Raw genomic sequence first — 20,315 nt, 5'->3', positions numbered from 1 at the left:
AGGACTTTTACATCAACAGGCGTACCTGTACAAAATTAAGCTGTTTTATCTTTTACATATCGCAAGCAACTTCACCAAAAAAAAGGCTAGGTTTCCATTCTTCCTGGTACTTTATGTGAGCTAATATTGCTGAACTAATGACAGTCTTACAATATGCTCTTTGCAATTCTATCTGTCTACTGTAGCAAGATACCTTAAGTTACAACAACCACATCTTAGGAAATAAAAGACTGAATAAAATCTTTTCTAGAAATACCCTCCTCTTTACCAGCATCCTCCCTCCCTCCACTTCAAAACCAATAAGCAGCCCTTTCCATCACAGACAAATAATGCAAGATTTGGACAAAAATCCATTTTATGGAGCATATCGTTTGGTCCCGTCTGGCTGTTCTGTCTTGCTCTGCTCTGCTCTGTTAATCATATACTGACTGGCAATACTTCCAACCAGGGGATCAGCAGGGTTGCTGCCTGTAAGAAGGCAGCAGGTGGAAGGAGAACTTTAGAAATAGTTCGTGCTGGACTCCAGTTGTCTTTTAAAATGTCAAGGCAGGTCACTCCCTGGCTGTTAATATGACAGTGACAGATTCTTGTCTGAACCGTAAGCTTTGGAGGCTTGAAGGGATGTTCTGGTGTCAATGTGATATCAAAGAAGAAAAGTGGAGCCTGGAGATCCTAGTATAGTTGATCTCCATTCATAGATGTTATCGCCTTTGGGGCCAGCGCTGCAATTGGGAGATGGATCTAAGGTGATATCAGCCAATTCCTTTTGTACCCTCTTGGCACTGTGGAGAGGAGCTTGGAGTTATGTCCTAGCTGTCCATACTGCCAGCATAGAATCTGCTCCGGGTGGCTAGGGGCCCCTTGGGCTCCTCCCTTCGCCTGTCTACCGGCTTCACTCCGACGTGCTCACAGGGTTTCCTGCGCCCCTCTGTGTCCCACGGAGCTCGATGCTACCTCGGTGGGAAGTCAGCCTCTGCATATTCCTCCTTTCTCTACACAGCGGCTTCTAGGGTGGCCGGCTGATGTCGCCATACCCAAACCCGCACACTGTCAGGGAGGCATTGTATAAACTGTTCAAGATCACTTGATCCATTATCTGTCCCACGGTGTGGGCATCGAGCCTCAACCACCATGTTGCCCAGTCTGTTAATTTTTGAGCAAAGGCCCGTGGTCACATGCGCCCTGCCCATCAGGCTGCCCGAAACCTTTGCCAATACATCTCGGCCGAAAGCCCGAGGCGGTCCAAAATCGCTGCCTTCACTGCATCATAGTCCCTGGCTTGGGCATCTGTCAGGGCCATATACGCGGCCTGTGCCTCCCCAGTGAGATAGGGGGCCAGCCATTGGGCCCAGATTGTCCAGTCCCATCCCACGCCCAGGGCCACCTGCTGAAAGGTACCCAAAAAGGCATCGGGGTCATCAGCTGGAGCCATCTTACAGAGGCTGAGGCCTGGATACCTGCTCCCCCAGCAGGACTCACCAGCTTGTGCAGGAGCTGCTGCTGCTGCTGCACGGTCAACTGCTCCTTGATGAAGTCCTATAGGGCCTTCTGCTGCTCTGCCTGCCAAGCGAGTAGAGCCTGCCTCTCCACCTGCTGGGACTGCTGGAAGGACTGAAGTGCCTTCTGCATTTCTGTCTGTTGCTCGGTGAGCTACTGCAGGGTGCTCTCCATTGCTGGGTCGCCAAACTGTGTCTTTGGCACTAGACCCCGGACAAGCCCCCACTTGTAACAGGTCCTCCGTCCGCCCCTCTTCCTGAGGCCCACTGGCTGCCCCAATAAAGCACAGAGAGGCTGCTTCTTCTGCAGCATCCGTGGCTTTATTTACACGTGTTCTCCCACCACCAGTGATATGCTATATACAGATCAGGCCTTACAGTCTCCTCTTCCACCCAGAGTCTGCCCTCAGCCTAGAGACTGACCTTCCCCTGGCCATCACCCCCCTTCTTCTGGCTGCCAGCCAGCCTTTTTTGCCTTCAACCCTTAGGCCCGCAGGTGCAGCCAGTTCTAACGGCCAGGCACCAGACTTCTCCCCAGCCCCAATCTATTTCTCCTGATTGGGGCTGGCTGAGCAGGAGCTAATTAGGTGCCTTTGCACCAGCACCCTGCTACAAATACATGTTAATGTTTGTAGAAGGTATCTCTCTGTCTATATTATATAAATAAACTATTGTTGTGTTTAAAGTAAATAAGGTTTTTAAAATATTTAAGCTTCATTTAAAATAAAATTAAAATGCAGATCTTATCAATTTAGTGTGATCCCTGCCTGGGATCCTTGTCTGAGGTTTCAGCCGCCAGCCCCGCTCAGCCCACTGCCGGTCTGCCGTCCAGCCACTGACCCTGCTCAGCCTGCTGCTGATCCAGGGTTCCATTCACTCAGCCGGAAGCGGGCTGAGCGGGCCAGTGCTGGGCTGAAGAGGGCGGCGGGGTGCTGAGTGCCTCAGTCTGCTGCCAGTCTGGGGTGCCAGCAGCACTCACCCTGCTGCCACTCTGGGGTTCCGACTTCCAGCCCCTTCCCAGTCGGGGTCCCAGTCACCGGCCCCATTCAGCCTCCTGCTGGCCTGGGTGAGCAGAACCCTGGGCTGTTAGCGGGCTGAAGGGCACCAGCGGCCGGGATGCTGGCTGGCAGGAGCTGGCGGATGGAATCCCAAACCAGCAGCAGCCTGAGCCGCTCAGCCCGCTGCCAGTCTCAGATCCTGGCCACCTGTCTCACTCAGCCTGCTGCCAGTTGAGTGAATGGAACCCCAGGCCGACAGCGGGTTGAGTGGCTCAGCTGGGGTCTCAGCTGCCAGCCTGCTCAGCCCGCTGCCAGCCTGGGGTTCCTTTGGGGTTTCCAGGCCTGCAGCAGGCACTGAGTGGGGCTGGCGTCCAGGACCACGGCTGGCAATGGGGCGGCAGCCGGAACCCCAGAGCAGCGGCAGGCTGAGCCACTCAGCCCACCGCTGTGTGCCAACAAAAATCAGCTCGCATGCCACCTTTGGCACATGTGCCGTAGGTTGCTGACCCCTGCTTTATACACTAGTAAGGAGATGAGCATATTACAGTTGTTGGAGGGCTCTATTTAGCAGTAACAGGGCTATAGGAAAGTCAGTCAACATTTTTTGTTTCTCTGATGAAAACTGGCTCACTCCCTTCCCCATATCAAACTTGTGACACATAATTGTCAACAACTTAATTTTCTGTTTTTGGCTAAGATACTGATTTTGTTTTAAAAAAAATTGAAATTGAATTCAGGATTGTTAGCAAGCTTTTTTAGCAAACACAGTTGTTAAATGAGAATCTAAATGGCAACTCAGTACTGCTTTCATGTTTGGCTCACCCCCCAGCCAGCTGGTCCAACAGCTGCAGTAGAGGAGGAGATAGGTGGAAAACTGCTGGACCCCAAAATCCAGCTCTTGGGGTGCAGAGTGGCAACAGCAGCAGCAAACTCTCAGGTCCGATCACACGCCAATGGGCACCACCACCAGCCCAACGGATCATGGTGAAGTTAGCACAGCATCTGATCTCAGGGACAGGGCACCAATGGAGCCGCAGCAGCTCTCCCTGCCCTGTGCAGCTCCCCCCGGTTGAGATGGATCGCTGCCAGCCCGGGGTAGAGACGCGCTGCCCAGCTAGGGTGACCAGATCCAGATGTCCTGATTTTATAGGCCAGTCCTGATATTTAGGCTTTGTCTTATATAGGGACCAGTTACCCCCATCTAGGGTGACCAGACAGCAAGTGTGAAAAATCAGGACAGGCGTGTGGGTTTGTAATGAGGTGGCCTGTCTCCCTGCCACCCCAGAGAGGGATAAGACCTTACGGATGCCAAAGTGGGCGGAGTCACTGGAGCCGGCGCCCGCCCCCCAGAGGTCAAGGAGCGGGACAGGAAGTATAAAAGCCCAGCCTCAGGGCTCAGAAGCTGCCTGGCTGCCGGAGGATGGCACCAAGACAGAGGTACTGGTAGAGGGGGAGGTCGGAAGTAGCCCAGAGGCAGCCGACCCTAGTCTGGCTGCAACACACTCAGAGCCAATGTCAGTGTTTTGCGGCCAGAATCCCCACTGACACAGCAGCAGGCTGCCTGACGCTGCTAGGACCCTGTGCTGGGATGCAGAGGAGTGGGTGGGCCTGCGTTCCCCCTGCCACCCCACTCACAGGTGGCTGTCTCCCCCTTGCCCTGACGCTCAGGCCCAGGAGCCTGGGCTTATACTGAACTGTTCGCTCAGCCCCTGCCTGAGCGTCTGAGCCCTGAACGATTGTTTGTTGCCCCACCCTGACCTAGGGCCTGGGCCTCCAAGATGAGACTATCGGCTCAGCCCCTGCCTGAGGGCCTGAGCTCCTGTCCATTTCTTGACCACCAGGCTAACTCAACAGCACACTGGACTCGGGTAGTGAAGTGGCCTGGCTCCCAGCCGCCCCAGAGAGGGCGAACCACAACAGCAGACGTTTACATGGGTAATAGAAGCCTATATTAAGAGAGACCCAAAATTGGGACTGTCCCTATAAAAGTGGGACATCTGCTCACCCTGCCCCAACTCCCATCCTGATTTTTCGCACATACTATCTGGCTATCCCCAGCCCAGCCCTGTGTGACCATTCCAGTCCTGGCTGCCTGCCGAGGAAGTGAGTTACTTTCACTCCTCAGCAGGCAGCCAGCCAGTCGCCTTCCCCCACCCCTCCGCGCAGCACCTCACCCAACTGAGCACTGATGGAGGGGAGGGGGGAAAGAGAGGGGGGTGCTCCTTGGGGGGGAGGGAGAAAGGAGGGGGTGCTCCATGGGGCAGGGGGAAGAATGTTATGGGGGACAACAAAAGATACTGGTGCCAGAGCTACCGAGCCTGCCTCACCTCACGCTTCCCCCCCACCTTCCCTGAGACCCCAGCAGCCAATCCCCTCCTCAGACTGTGCTGCATTCAAGACTCTCTAGCACCCAGCAGCCCTGCTCTTACATGCTCCACTGCTTCCGTCTGTCCAGGCTCCCGGCAGAGTGGTGCCCTCAGACCTCGTGGTGCCCTAAGCGACTACCTGTTCTGCCTATGGCTGAGGACGGCTCTGGCTTCTGGCCTCAGCCAGCACGTTGGCCAGTCCCATAGCCTCTGGGTAACGCCCGGGGCTGTATTACTGATGTCCACCAGGCCGACCGGAACTTCTGCCGGTACCGCTCTGCCAACAGGCCGACTCGATTCAGAACTGCTGCTCTTACGGCCTCATAATGTCTGTCTTGCTCCTCCCCCAATGCCATATACGCTGCTTGAGCCTCCCAGTCAAATAAGGAGCGAGTCGGAGGGTCCAGGTTGCCCTCTCCCACCTGGCATCTGTGGCTACCTGCTCAAAAGTCCCCAGGAAGGCGTCTGGGTCATTCACCGGGCTCATCTTACATAATCCCCAGCTCGGCGGCTGAGTGCCCTCCCCTGCCATAGGACTCACCAGCCATTGCAGGAGTTGCCCCTTCTGGCCTGCAAGCAGTACTAAAAAAGTTTCTGAGCATGCATGGATGTCCCAGACGGTCAACCTGCCACTACCTCTTTGGTGACACTTGTCATCACCATAACTAGACTGAAGAGTTTTGTTACTGCGGATTCTTCAAGATGCGCCCATGTTGAAAATCATTGACATGGCGGCAGAGAAAAACCAGATCAGGATCAGTTTCCTCTGGGACTTTGTGATGTAGAGGTGTGGAATAGTCTTCTGACGGAGGAACCATCATTGTTTTCTTGCCTGGGATCCCCTCAACAGGATGCTTTGCCAAGGCACAGAATCTGCAGTACTCTGCAAAGGTCAGAACATAGCACTTTTCCTCAATGCAGGCAATACTGTTTTCATCCTGATGTCGGGATGCAAAGATCTCATTCTGATGCATGCTGGGATTGCAACCTCTCTGAGTGTGCTCTGGTCTGTAATACCACAGGAGACTCATCATTAGCTTTCCTGTTTTCAGGTCTTCCCACAGCGTCGATATCGTTGCCACAGAAGGCATAGATTTCTTTCGTGGTCCTTATTTCAAAAGGACTGTATCTCGTACCCGGATAATTTCCCCATCTCCACGGCCTTGTAGCTCTTACGAACAGCTGGCTCTGGCTCATTCACAACATACACAGCCTTTTCGCAGGCCGCACCCACGGATATCCAGAGTTGGTTGCTCTCCTCCTGCTGATGCACTGAGCTGCTTTGGATGAGAGTGACCTCCTGCTGCTTTGCTATCACAGGCATGTAAACAACCCATAGTATTTCAAAGACCAGATTTGGAGCCACTGGGGCACTTGGAGTTCTGTGGACACTCTCGGGCCATGGTCTGGGGTTCCGAGTTGGGAGTCTGCAAGTGAGAAACTGGTTCTGCAGCTGGTTTCACATTAGACACAGGGCATCCTGAGAGTGGGTGGGCAGGTGATGCAGAGTGTCCTGCCACAGAGATTTGCAACTTTCTGCTGCAAAAGGCATTTTGTAGGGGTAGCTGTTCCGTCCTGTATGCACACTGCTAATCCTGCTCTCCAGCACATGCGTAACTCCACAAACATCCTTTTGGAGTGTTTTTGATTAAAGACACCGCGGCTCCTGTGTCTATTAAAGCCAATGTAGGGGGATGCTTGCCCTGCTGAACATACATGCATGGTCTTCCTCCAGGGTCTCAATGGACCTTTCCTATGAACTTCCCTTCTTATGCCCCTACAGATCATAGAAGTTCATTGTGCAGTGGGCCCCTCTGTTAAAGGGGGAGGTATAGCTGAGTGGTTTGAGCATTGGCCTGCTAAACCCAGGGTTGTGAGTTCAGCCCTTGAGGGGACTGCCTAGGGATCTGGGGCAAAATCAGTACTTGGTCTTGCTAGTGAAGGCATGGGGCTGGACTCAATGACCTTTCAGGGTCCTTTCCAGCTCTATGCAATAGGTATGTCTCAAATTATTATTTGTCTGCAGGATGGGGGCCTGCATCAGGGAGAGGCTGTAGTGGTGCCAATGGTGGAGGTGCACTGGGTGATACACATGCTACTCCTTTATGAGTATATTGTAACTTTGTAGCTTCTCTAACCAAGTCAGATGTGAGTGCCCCATGCCACTGTGCACGGTTGGCTCTGTACTGCATCATGGTTTGCCAGGCTAGTCAGCAAATCTCATTCTCAGTTAGCTCTACATCTTCTCCCCCTTCCTTCTGTTTAGGGGTGTTGGTGTGATATTGCCAGAGATCTGTGTATACCTGATCCTCCTGCCGACCCCTATTCCCTCGTTCTCGGGGAACAACCCCCAGCATATCCCTTTTGTACCGCTCTTATTTGTATATGGGACTGCCGGTTCTATTGCTGCCACAGACAGATAGATAGATTCATGCTCCTATATCTGTGTATTGTCACCCAGCATGAGTGGTTATTTTTTGGATCACCCCACTTACTTCCCCCAGATTAGCTGGGTGATTATCCTGCCAAACTGCAAGTTTGCCAGAGTAATATGGGGCCAAAGATACTGCACAATCCCTTAAGGACTGGACACTGAATGCTAACTCATATATCGGGGTGATACCGTTGACTGCCACCAGGCCAGCCATTAGTTGCATCAGAGCCGATCGGGTTAAGTAATTCTCTGGGTCATCGTTAGGCACCTGGGTGGAGGCTACAGCTTGTGATATGAAGTTGCGCCTGCCTATTAATTCCCCAAAGGTTGCCATCAAGGCCAGGAGGCTATCGTTGGTGGCTGCTCTCCTATTCAGGTGGCTCGAATCCAGGGGTCGGCAGCCTTTCAGAAGTGCTGTGCTGAGTCTTCATTTATTCACTCTAATTGAAGGTTTCGCATGTCGGTAATACATTTTAATGTTTTAGAGGGTCTCTCTGTCTCTAAGTCTATAGTACACAACTAAACTATTGTTTTATGTAAAGTAAACAAGATTTTTAAAATGTTTCAGAAGCTTTATTTAAAATTAAATTAAAATGCAGATCTATCAGTCTAGTGCACTGGTTCTTAACCTCGAGTGCATGCACCACATGGGGGTGCGAGATCCCCTTTCTGAGGGTGCGAGACATGCAAGATTTTTTTAGAAGGTTAAGAACCACTGCACTAGACTGATAAGAAAGGGAAAACATCTGGAATTTCTTGGTACCTAATGTTCAACATGAGCTGCAAAGCCTGTATATACAAAAAGTTAAATTGTGTAAGACTCATAGACTCAGACTCAGACTCTAGGACTGGAAGGGACCTCGAGAGGTCATCGAGTCCAGTCCCCTGCCATCATGGCAGGACCAAATACTGTCTAGACCATCCCTGATAGACATTTATCTAACCTACTCTTAAATATCTCCAGCGATGGAGATTCCACAACTTCCCTAGGCAACCTATTCCAGTGTTTAACTACCCTGACAGTTAGGAACTTTTTCCTAACGTCCAACCTAAATCTCCCTTGCTGCAGTTTAAGTCCATTGCTTCTTGTTCTACCATTGGAGGCCAAGGTGAACAAGTTTTCTCCCTCCTCCTGATGACACCCTTTTAGATACCTGAAAACTGCTATCAGGTCCCCTCTCAGTCTTCTCTTTTCCAAACTAAACAAACCCAATTCCTTCAGCCTTCCTTCATAGGTCATGTTCTCAAGACCTTTAATCATTCTTGTTGCTCTTCTCTGGACCCTCTCCAATTTCTCCACATCTTTCTTGAAATGCGGTGCCCAGAACTGGACACAATACTCCAGTTGAGGCCTAACCAGCGCAGAGTAAAGCGGAAGAATGACTTCTCGTGTCTTGTTTACAACACACCTGTTAATGCATCCCAGAATCATGTTTGCTTTTTTTGCAACAGTATCACACTGTTCACTCATATTAAGCTTGTGGTCCACTATGACCCCTAGATCTCTTTCTGCCATACTCCTTCCTAGACAGTCTCTTCCCATTCTGTATGTGTGAAACTGATTGTTCCTTCCTAGGTGGAGCACTTTGCATTTATCTTTATTGAACTTCATCCTGTTTACCTCAGACCATTTCTCCAATTTGTCCAGATCATTTTGAATTTTGACCCTGTCCTCCAAAGCAGTTGCAATCCCTCCCAGTTTGGTATCATCCGCAAACTTAATAAGCGTACTTTCTATGCCAATATCTAAATTGTTGATGAAGATATTGAACAGAACCGGTCCCAAAACAGACCCCTGCGGAACTCCACTTGTTATACCTTTCCAGCAGGATTGGGAGCCATTAACAACTACTCTCTGAGTACGGTTATCCAGCCAGTTATGCACCCACCTTATAGTAGCCCCATCTAAATTGTACTTTCCTAGCTTATCTATAAGAATATCATGCGAAACTGTATCAAATGCCTTACTAAAGTCTAGGTATATCACATCCACCGCTTCTCCCTTATCCACAAGGCTCGTTATCCTATCAAAGAACGCTATCAGATTAGTTTGACACGATTTGTTCTTTACAAATCCATGCTGGCTATTCCCTATCACCTTACTACCTTCCAAGTATTTGCAGATGATTTCTTTGATTACCTGCTCCATTATCTTCCCTGGCACAGAAGTTAAACTAACTGGTCTGTAGTTTCCTGGGTTGTTTTTATTTCCCTTTTTATAGATGGGCACTATATTTGCCCCCTTCCAGTCTTCTGGAATCTCCCCCGTCTCCCATGATTTCCCAAAGATAATAGTTAGAGGCTCAGATACCTCCTCTATTAACTCCTTGAGTATTCTAGGATGCATTCCATCAGGCCCTGGTGACTTGCAGGCATCTAACTTTTCTAAGTGATTTTTTACTTGCTCTTTCCTTATTTTCTCTTCTAAACCTACCCTCTTCCCGTAAGCATTCACTATACTAGACATTCCTTCAGACTTCTCAGTGAAGACCGAAACAAAGAAGTCATTAAGCATCTCTGCCATTTCCAAGTCTCCCGTTACTGTTACCCCCTCCTCATTGAGCAGTGGGCCTACCCTGTCCTTGGTCTTCCTCTTGCTTCTAATGTATTGATAAAAAGTCTTCTTGTTTCCCTTTATTCCCATAGCTAGTTTGAGTTCATTTTGTGCCTTTGCTTTTCTAATCTTGCCTCTGCATTCCTGTGTTATTTGCCTATATTCATCCTTCGTGATCTGACCTAGTTTCCATTTTTTATATGACGCCTTTTTATTTTGTAGGTCACGCAAGATCTCAAGGGTAAGCCAAGGTGGTCTTTTGCCACATTTTCTATCTTTCCTAACCATCGGAATAACTTGCTTTTGGGCCCTTAATAGCGTCCCTTTGAAAAACTGCCAACTTTCCTCAGTTGTTTTTCCCCTCAGTCTTGATTCCCATGGGACCTTGCCTATCAGCTCTCTGAGCTTACCAAAATCCGCCTTCCTGAAATCCATTGTCTCTATTCTGCTGTACTCCTTTCTACCCTTCCTTAGAATTGCAAATTCTATGATTTCATGATCACTTTCACCCAAGCTTCCTTCTACTTTTAAATTCTCAACAAGTTCCTCCCTATTGGTTAAAATCAAGTCTAGAACAGCTTCCCCCCTAGTAGCTTTTTCAACTTTCTGAAATAAAAAGTTGTCTGCAATGCAGTCCAGGAACTTATTGGATAGTCTGTGCCCCGCGGTGTTATTTTCCCAACATATATCTGGATAGTTGAAGTCCCCCATCACCACCAAATCTTGGGCTTTGGATGATTTTGTTAGTTGTTTGAAAAAAGCCTCATCCACCTCTTCCACCTGATTAGGTGGCCTGTAGTAGACTCCCATCACGACATCACCTGTGTTTTTTACCCCTTTTAGCCTAACCCAGAGACTCTCCACCCTTCCGTCTCCTATGTCCATCTCCACCTCAGTCCAAGTGTGTACATTTTTAATATATAAGGCAACACCTCCTCCCTTTTTCCCCTGTCTATCCTTCCTGAGCAAACTATACCCATCCACACCAACATTCCAGTCGTGTGTATTATCCCACCAAGTTTCAGTAATGCCAATAATGTCATAGTTGTATTTATTTATTAGCACTTCCAGTTCTTCCTGCTTATTACCCATACTTCTTGCATTTGTATAAAGGCATCTAAGATACTGGTTTGATCTTGCCTCCCAGCTTTGCCCTGACCCTCCTTCCTCTCTGCTATTATAGCCCGTGCTCCCTCCTGTTTCCAACCCATCTCCCAGGTCTTGTTCCCCACTTACCTGTGGGCTTTGCTCACCTGTCCCCGTCGAACCTAGTTTAAAGCCCTCCTTACTAGGTTAGCCAGTCTGTGTGCAAATAAGGCCTTTCCCCGCTTCGAAAGGTGAACGCCATCTGTTCCTAGCAGTCCTTCCTCAAATAGCATCCCGTGGTCGAGGAAGCCAAAGCCCTCCTGGCGACACCATCTTCGCAGCCAGGCATTCACCTCCACGATGCATCTGTTTCTGCCCAGACCCCTACCTTCAACAGGAAGAATCGAAGAGAATACCACCTGCGCTCCAAACTCCTTAACCCGTACTCCCAGAGCCCTGTAGTCACTCTTGATCTGCTCAGCATCACACCTCGCAGTATCATTTGTGCCCACATGGATGAGTAGCATGGGATAGTAGTCAGAAGGCCGGATAATCCTCGACAAAGCCTCTGTAACATCTCGGATACGGGCCCCTGGCAGGCAGCATACCTCCCGGGATGAACGGTCAGGGCGACAGATGGGTGTCTCCGTCCCCCTCAGCAGAGAGTCTCCAACCACCACTACCCTACGTTTCTTATCAGTGGTGGCAGCAGATCTCCCAGCCTTAGGGGTACGAGGCTTCACCCCCTTAACTGCTGGGGGTGATTTCTTCTCTCCTGTATCAAGAAGAGCATAATGGTTATCTTTTACCACAGCAGGAGGGTTCGCAGCAGCGGTGGAGCACTGTCTGCTGCTAGAAGTAACCAGCTGGCTGTGTCCACCCTGAGCCTCCTCCTCCACTAGTGTGTCAGACACACCCTGAGGCATCTCCTCCTCCACTGGTGTGTCGGTAGTCCTGTCAACTGGGACAGCACCGTCAGCTGTCTCCACATGGATACTGTCCAGGAATTGCTCATGGACATAGATGTTCCTCAGCCTGACCACCTCCTCCTGTAGCTCTCCCACCTGCTGCCTGAGAGATTCCACCAATAGGCACCTTTCACATTGGTTGCCACCCCCAGCCTGACTTTCGGTCAGTAAAACAGTAAACCCAACTGAAGTCAGTATCTGGCAAAACTATTGACTTCAACCGAAGCAGGATCATGAACAATTTTTGTGTAGCCTTAACTTCAAATGAATTTACATTTAAAGACACATTTGAGAGCTAGCTCCTACATCATATTAGTCTAATATGCCAGAGTGTGGTGTTCCCTGCTCTCTTTTTCAGTTGAGGTCAGCTCTAGCAGAATCCTGGACTCAAGTCTTCACAAGTTAGTGGAGACCTGCACATTTAAAAAAAGCCAAATCTCCTCATATGTCCGGAACGGAGAGGAGAATTAATGTAAAACTCACTTCTCAGACCCTATGAAAAACCACACCAGCCATCTTTTGGATTGCCTCAGCATCCACCATTTTGACAAAAAGCTGCACAGAGAGAAAATAAAAGCAGCTTTCAGAGCAGGTCAGAAAATGGCATTGCATTTTATATTCTCTTTTAAAAATAATGCTAAAGGGTTTTACATTTTATTCATAGGAATCCTGTATAGTAATTAAAAAACCCACATCCACCTTCCTATAGACCATCTCCTTAGTCCAGTGAGAAGCAGTAGCTGTGACTTCACAAACCGATGTGTTCTGAGAATGTCACTGTAAGTGTCCCTCGCTCTCCCTCTCGGAGGGAGGCTACTCGGGCTGACCCTGTCTGGCAAGGACCAGTGTCTGTGAGACAGTCCAGAGCCCACGGTAGAACTGGGTGATTAATAGTCACTACCAGGCTTTGACCTGGTCTGGGATAGCTCAAGTAGTCAGCCTTTAACCGCAGTCTATCAGTGCTGCCTGGGCACTGAGTGGGCTTGGCCAGCCTGCAAACAAACAGTCTTTCAGGTTACTGGTCCAGGAAGCTCCTCGCCAGAGCTAGAGCCTCCCTGTACAACGTAGGGAGTCAGCCACCCTGGGGTGGGGTGGCAGGGGGACATGGGCCCACCCTACTCCACTGTGTCCCAGCCCAGGGCCCTGGCTGGGGCAGAATCAGGGCCACTGCATGGGCAGAGATCGGGCCAGTCCTCGTCTGCGTCTGGGAATTGGGAACAACATGGCGCAGGTTCCTCTTGGGGCCTTGAGAGACCAAGCTGAGCATCATCCTCCTTCACAGGCTCTGCTCCAACTGTGCTGTCTGACCGAACTTTTCTACTTCCAGCCATACCCCAGTACTTCCGGTGAGGGGAACAGGGCAATCTAGGCTCTGCCCTCCAAGGGGCGTGTAAGTGTCCCTCCGTCTCCCGCTTGGAGGGAGGCCACTCAATCACTGCAGTCACACTGAGTAGGGTTGAGAGCTATGGTTTCACTCTTAGGGACATTGAGCACATAAATTAATTTTACTTCACTTAGAAAAAAGGATACATCACTGTTTCCACAACTGGAGGACAGCAAAAGGCAGAGGATGAAGGCCTATAGAAAGCACCTGGTGTGTTGTAAAGTCCTTTTTGATCCTGGAGATCCCCTCTGTTGGGACATGGCACCATACGCAATAGCCACATTCCCTGACAATCTCACCTTCCTTAATGCGGACAAATTAAGATGGATCCCATTAGTATTAACTAACATGAATTTCATCACAATAGCTTTACTGTCATAGAGTTTCTGGGGATGTAAAGGAAGAGAGGCAGAGGCACAGGTGCTCAACATATTCTTGGAACACTACTCATTTTGCAGCAGGCCATACACTTTCTGTCGAGGGAACAAAAAAGGTGGAAATAGGAAACAATCACATGTTTCCAGTACACTATCAGGGGAATAACCCGTACAAGGGATGTTAACTTGTGATTTTTAAGTTTCTACTGTATTGTGTTATCAGTTTAGGATCTTAAAGTTTCTACCTTGTTCTTATTCATAGATTCTAGGACTGGAAGGGACCCTCAAGAGGTCATCATGTCCAATCCCCTGCCCTCATGACAGGAGCAAATACTGTCTAGACTATCCCGGGTAGACATTTATCTAACCTACTCTTAAATCTCTCCAGAGATGGAGATTTCACAACCTCCCTAGGCAATTTATTCCAGTGTTTAACCATCTAGATAGTTTGGAGCTTTTCCCTAATGTCCAACCTAAACCTCCCTTGCTGCAGTTTAAGCCCATTGCTTCTTGTTCTATCATAGAATCTCAGGGTTTGAAGGGACTTCGGGAGGTCACCTAGTCCAACCCCCTGCTCAAAGCAGGACCAATCCCCAGACAGATTTTTGCTCCAATCCATAAATGGCCCCTTCAAGGACTGAACTCACAACCCAGGGTTTAGCCAGCCAATGCTCAAACCACTGAACTATCTCTCCCCCACATTTCCAAACAGCCAAGCATGTGGGTACAAGTCTGGGACCAGTGGGAACATCCCAATGGTGGTGGAAGATCAGGGGAGGGTACAAGATGAACCCCCCCTCCCCCGCCACAGTCCAGAACTCTGTTTCCAGCTGTCTCTGGGGCAGGTGCTGCAGGACCCCTGCAAGGCAGCCAGCCTCGCCCTGAATTCTGGAGCAAGAACAGTTCCTACAAACCAATGCATGTAAGTCACATTTGTAGGAAAACAAACAACCCCAAAAGTCACCAGCTCATGTGTCAGAGCCAAACGAGGGTCTCGGTGTGCATGGACTGAGCTCTAGCCTCCGCCCCAGCACCAGGCTCCCAGCGTGTGTGTGGGGGACCTCTACCAGCTGCAAGAGGTTAAACCTCAGCCCCCTTCCTGTGTCCCGCACCAGCCAGGCTCCTGCAGCTCCTCCTTCAGGAAAGGGATGTGGCATTCTGTTGAGCTGGGTCACCCTACATCTTGGGAGCAGGTCATTCACCATAGGGGGAAGCATCATGCACCCCACTCCCAGGCAGGCTGCGCAATGCAAGGAACCTGAAACTACAGGCTGGGACTTGGTTACTGCCCCTGGGTGTAGCCCACTAATCAGGCTGACACTGCAGGATCGTTGGGGGAAGATCAAGAAAACACACCATATGACTGAATTTTAAAGCTTTTATTAATAAAATAATAGAACAACGGAGAGTGTTGGGAACACTCCCACATCATCAGGAAAAACATTAATGCCCTAAGCCACTTTCATACTCACATATGTCCAGACTGGCCACGTCTGTGTGTAATGTTCAGAGAAGTGGAATAGGTGGACGGGAGATTATCCTGTATACAGCTTGTCCAGAATTTCCAACATGCTTCCGCTCTTGGGAGGGCTGTTCTTTTACACCCTGGAAACTCCTGCGGCATCTCTTTCAGAGATTCCAGTCCAGGTCGGCTGTGTGTGGCTTCCCCAGTGTCACCAAGCCACACCGGCTCTGAGGTCACAAAGGCAGACTGTTGGATCTCACTGCACAGTTAGGCTTTGCAAATGTAATCTCAGTTCTGTAACTTGTATTGCCTTTGGTTTGCCGCGGTCTATATTTTTTTCACAGCCAACTGGGGCCAAAAGCAGTTTTTCTTTGGACTTAGCATGGTCTGCATTGATTCTTGACTTTGAACACAGAGCAACTTTCTCTATCTCTGGGCCAAGCTGAATTTCAAATTAACCCGTTCCTTTCCTCAGTAGACAGATTGCTCACACTATGTATGTACACACACACACACACACACACACACACACACACACACACACACACACACACACACACACACACACACGTTATTCCCAAATACCACGATGCATCTGTACCTTATGTCTGGACCCAATACCATGAGGTGGTATGACAACCTCTCAGCACCAGTGCATACTTAATGCATTTCCCTATGCATTACCTTGTTGGCCAACCAAGCTGTTCCCCAGTACTGCTTCAACCTAACCTTGCTGGGGGTGGCAAAACCGTTCCCCAATACCGCTCTGCATCTGATCTTGCTGCACAGTCAATAAGTTCAGATGGCGTAAGCCCAACAGGGACAGAAGGCCCCACGGACAGTCCTCCTCCGACACCCCAATAGAGATTTCAAAAGGTCTCATACCTCTCTTGTGGCACCATGGGATTCGAAGGGGAACGATCCATAGCAGCTGCCTGTGTCTCAGTAGGCATTGCCATCCCGGACAAGCCCCCAAGTTGTCGGAGAAAAACTCAGTTCTCGCCTTTTCTTTGGGTGCAGCAAAATCAAATACTTTATTATTTCTCCAGCAGTTGCAATAGAGGGAGGGAGTGCCCTAGGACACAGGGTCGCTACAGTCCCGGACAGGTCTCTCAACAGGTAAACAGTTCCAGCAAGCATTTATACCTTTGTTACAGAGAATAACAAGCAATAATACAGACAATAATGAGCAACAGCTTCATTTTGTTTATACGTAGGCCATCCTGCTATCTTATTTTTCTCACTTCTAGAAGACGCCGGTCTACGTATTTGGTTATCAGTTCAAGGTCGTGACAACTTCTCACACAGTTCTTTTCCACTCGCCTCTCACCATCCTTGCTTCTACAAGTCTCGCGTCATTAGGGTTACAGCTGGCCTAACTCTTGTTAACTGCTAGCCTGACTCTTGCTAACAGACTAACATGCATTAAGATCCCCTACAAATCCTTGTCAATTCTTTCCCTACTTCCACAATGTCAAGGAAGAAGACTGGAGCCTGGAGGTCCTAGAATAGTTGATCTCCATTCACAGATGTTATCGCCTTTGGGGCCAGCGCTACAATTGGGAGATGGATCTAGGGTGATGTCAGGCAATTCCTTTTGAATCCTCTTGGCCTTGTGGAGAGGAGCTTGGAGTTTTTACTCAGGCTGACTTTGCTTTCCTTCTTCTTAGAGGTGTTTGTCTCTTTCTCGGTCTGTTAGTTGGAGGATGAAGATGAGGAGGAGCTGGTGCTGGCCCTCAAATCATCATCCGACATAGCGACCTCCCCACCATACAACCCAAACCTCTCCTTTTCTGTCTGTTGGCTACTCCTTGGCACGGCTGGGCCTGGCCACTCGTGTCTCGTGCTGGCTCAGTCCTAGAGCAGCAGCAGCTTCCTCCCCATCTCTCATCTGTTCCAGCCCTCAAGCAGCAGCAGCTTCTCCCCTCCCTTCCCCGGACTCCTCCAGCATTTCCCAAGCTTTCTGCTGCACTTTGCTACTCCCCCAGGCTGCAGTGAAAACTGAGGAGGAACATTACCCAAAGCTTCTTTGCTAACACATGGTGGTATTTGATGGCAATGTACAGAATATTTAAATCCGATTGGAATTTGAGTTATGTTCTTTTGCTCTGAAATAAAAAATCCCCGATGGATGTGTCTTGTCCAAATGATTTGCCAATGCGAAAGTGAGAGCTAAAAATCACCATTCCCTGGCTCATTAATCCTAGACTAACTCAGGGGGAATATGTGCCAAAAGCTATGATAGCCTTGCTGTAAACTCCAATTCATTACAGTGGAATTCATCTCCCAGATTTAAAAAAAATGTTACTGAATCAACTCTAAAGACTTGTGCTTTATTTTCTTCCTTCCCTGCCCCAGAAGCTTATTCTCTGTTCTGTGTACCAGGGGCTAAGAAAATGGATGCTTAACAGCAAAAATTATCCAACTGAAGTTTTTCATCCAAACTTATCCCTTGTGATCTCAGCTGTCTAATGAGAGGAAGAAAGTTCAAAACTGAAAAAATACAAAGTGTGGTAGAGCTGACAGAAGTGACTGTGTGTAGGCTGCCACTCAGCCCTGAACGACTTATTTCTGTTCCAGTAGTGTCCACATGCCCCAGCTGAATGTGGAAGCCCATTGTGCTAGTTACTGGACATACAGATAGTTAAGAGAGTGTCTTTTACCTTGAACTTACAGTTTAAATAGACAAGACACACACAGGGTAGAAGGGGACAGTGGCAGAATGAGGGGAAAGTGACTTACCCAAGGACCTACAGCAGAACAGTGCTAGAGCCATGCTGCCTCAGAGCTTCTCCGTCCTCTGCAAGGACCTCCGGACAGTACAGGAGGTCTGATACCACGTCTGATGTCGGCAGCCAGGCACAACAAGATGCCAAAGAACGAAGGGCATGTCTACACTCGCCATTTAAAGTGGAAAAGTCCCATTTCTATGCAAAAGCAGTGGGAGCGTCTACACTTGCCAATGACTTTTTGCGGTGAAACTCCAGAATTTTCACTGCAAACAGAAAACCACCTCGCTGAGGGACATCCAACTCTGACCGGTGATGCTTTTGTGGTGATGTGCACGTGAAGACACCTTCTTCCTGTTTACAGAGCTTCAGCCTCCAGAAGTGACCACTCTGCCCAGCAGCTCTGCACCTCTGACATCAGGTAAACAGACACCTGCCCTTCCCTCTGTGAAGCCCTGGGAACTTTGAAAGAAACTGTTTTCTTGGCAAGTGCTCACTTATCATCTGCAGCAAAGGATGGCCTGCTTGGAGCAATGCTGAGCTACTGGAGCTAATCAGTGTTTGGGGAGAGGTGGCTGTGCAGGGACCCAGGATGTCCAGAGATCACCACTACCCCCTTCCCACAAGGCCCATGGTGAAAATGGAGAGAGTTGTACTGTGGGAGAGCTCCCCTCAGGGCCATGGAAGTGCTGCAAATGTAAACGCTCTCTGTGGCCTGTGGAAGTGAGGACACAAACCAATGCTTTTCTTTCATGGGTCACTCTCACCCATTGAAACTGAACTCTGCAAGAGTAGGCATTGCTCAAGCGTCACCCTGAATTTCCTAGCTTTCACCTGTTTCAGTCGACCCCTTGAATGGGATGTTGGCTGAGTGAATTTACATTTAAATGCAAACTATCTTGGTCCCAGGGTGAATGCAGAATCAGCTTTTATAGTGACAGCTGTCAAGTTTCCTTCCGCACTCTGAACTCTAGGGTACAGATGTGGGGACCTGCATGAGAACCTCTAAGTTTAATTACCAGTTTAGATCTGTTTTACTGCCACCACCCAAATTAGTTATGAGTCATTTGGGAAACTCAGTCTGGGGGGAAGGTAGACAATCTCCCTCCCAGTAGCCTTGAGAGACTTCTCCACCAAGTTCCTGGTAAACACCGATCCAAACCCCTGAATCTTAAAACAAGGAGAAATTAACCATTCCCCCTCCTTTCCCCCCACCAATTCCTGGTGAGTGCAGATCCAACCCCCTTGGATCTTAAAACAAGGAAAAATCAATCAGGTTCTTAAAAAAGAAGGCTTTGAATTAAGGAGAGGTAAAAATCATCTCTGTAAAATCAGGATGGAAAATAACTTTACAGGGTAACCAGATTCATAGAGCCCAGGGGAACCCCTTCTAGCCTTAGGTTCAAAGTTACAGCAAAGAGGGGTAAATCCTCTTAGCAAAAGGCACATTTACAAGTTGAGGAAACAAAGATAAAACTAAGCCGTCTTGCCTGACTGTTACTTACAAGTTTGAAATGTGAGAGACTGGTTCAGAAAGATTTGGAGGGCATGGATTGATGTCTGGTCCCTCTTAGTCCCAAGAGAAAACAACCCCCAAAACAAAGAGGACAAACAAAAGCCTTCCACCCCACCAAGATTTGAAGGTATCTTGTGCCCTTATTGGTCCTTTGGGTCAGGTGTCAGCCAGGTTACCTGAACTTCTTAACCTTTTACAGATAAAAAGATTTTGGTGTCTCTGGCCAGGAGGGATTTTATAATATTTTACATAGGAGGGCTATTAACCTTTCCTTTATAGTTATGCCAACACCACAACAGCCTTAGCTCACAGTGGCACCTGGGGCCTTGTAGGGGTCCACACATCCTGGTCAGCAACCTGCCGTACCTAGAAGTGGAGAACCTGAAACAGGATGATTGCACAGCAGACCTGGGCCTCCTCACCGTCATCCTCAGCTTCCTCTTCATGAAGGGCAATGCTGCTAAAGAATCTGCTGTGTGGGAGCTGTTGAGGAGACTGCGAGTTGACCCTGGAGTGAGACACGAGGCCTTTGGGACGTCAAAAAATTGGTGACTGAAGAATCTGTCCACCAAACGTACCTGGAATATAACCGCATACCCCACACAATTCCACCCGAGTTTGAGTTCTGGTGGGGGGCACGGGCTGCCAAGGAGACGTCCAAGATGCATATCCTGCACTTTGTCACCAAGATCCAAAACAAGGACCCCAGGGCCTGGAGCACCGAGTACATTGAGGCGGCAGCTGAGGAGGCAGCTGTGGGGGGCCTGTTCCAAGACATTAGCACCACTGGAGACACTGGTGGGGCTATATCTCTCCTGGTTCGGCCCTCGGGGCTTTGGTGTGTCTTTATCCATGCTTTCAAAAGAGAAAGGGAATAGGACAAACATTTTGGCTCCCCTCTTGACACATTTAACTGGGTCCAATGCATATAAAATCTAATCT

At 49.1% G+C, this 20,315-nt stretch overlaps 1 protein-coding gene and 1 pseudogene across 1 annotated transcript; one reads left to right on the top strand and one right to left on the bottom strand.

Annotated features, from left to right (window-relative positions):
* Positions 1-355: 355 nt before the first annotated feature.
* On the bottom strand, positions 356-16,955 carry LOC115639948 (annotated as a pseudogene).
* Positions 16,956-17,255: 300 nt separating this feature from the next.
* Positions 17,256-20,251, top strand: LOC115639947 (non-structural maintenance of chromosomes element 3 homolog). Its single transcript, XM_030542856.1, is given in 4 exon segments — positions 17,256-17,293; positions 18,222-18,278; positions 19,673-19,905; positions 19,908-20,251. Coding segments are annotated over 4 exon segments (672 nt in total).
* Positions 20,252-20,315: the final 64 nt, after the last annotated feature.

The sequence above is a fragment of the Gopherus evgoodei genome, unplaced genomic scaffold, assembly GCF_007399415.2.
Source record: "Gopherus evgoodei ecotype Sinaloan lineage unplaced genomic scaffold, rGopEvg1_v1.p scaffold_156_arrow_ctg1, whole genome shotgun sequence".
Lineage (NCBI taxonomy): Eukaryota > Metazoa > Chordata > Testudines > Testudinidae > Gopherus > Gopherus evgoodei.
Note: the sequence above shows the minus strand (reverse complement) of the source record. Positions and strands in the feature narration are given on the sequence as shown.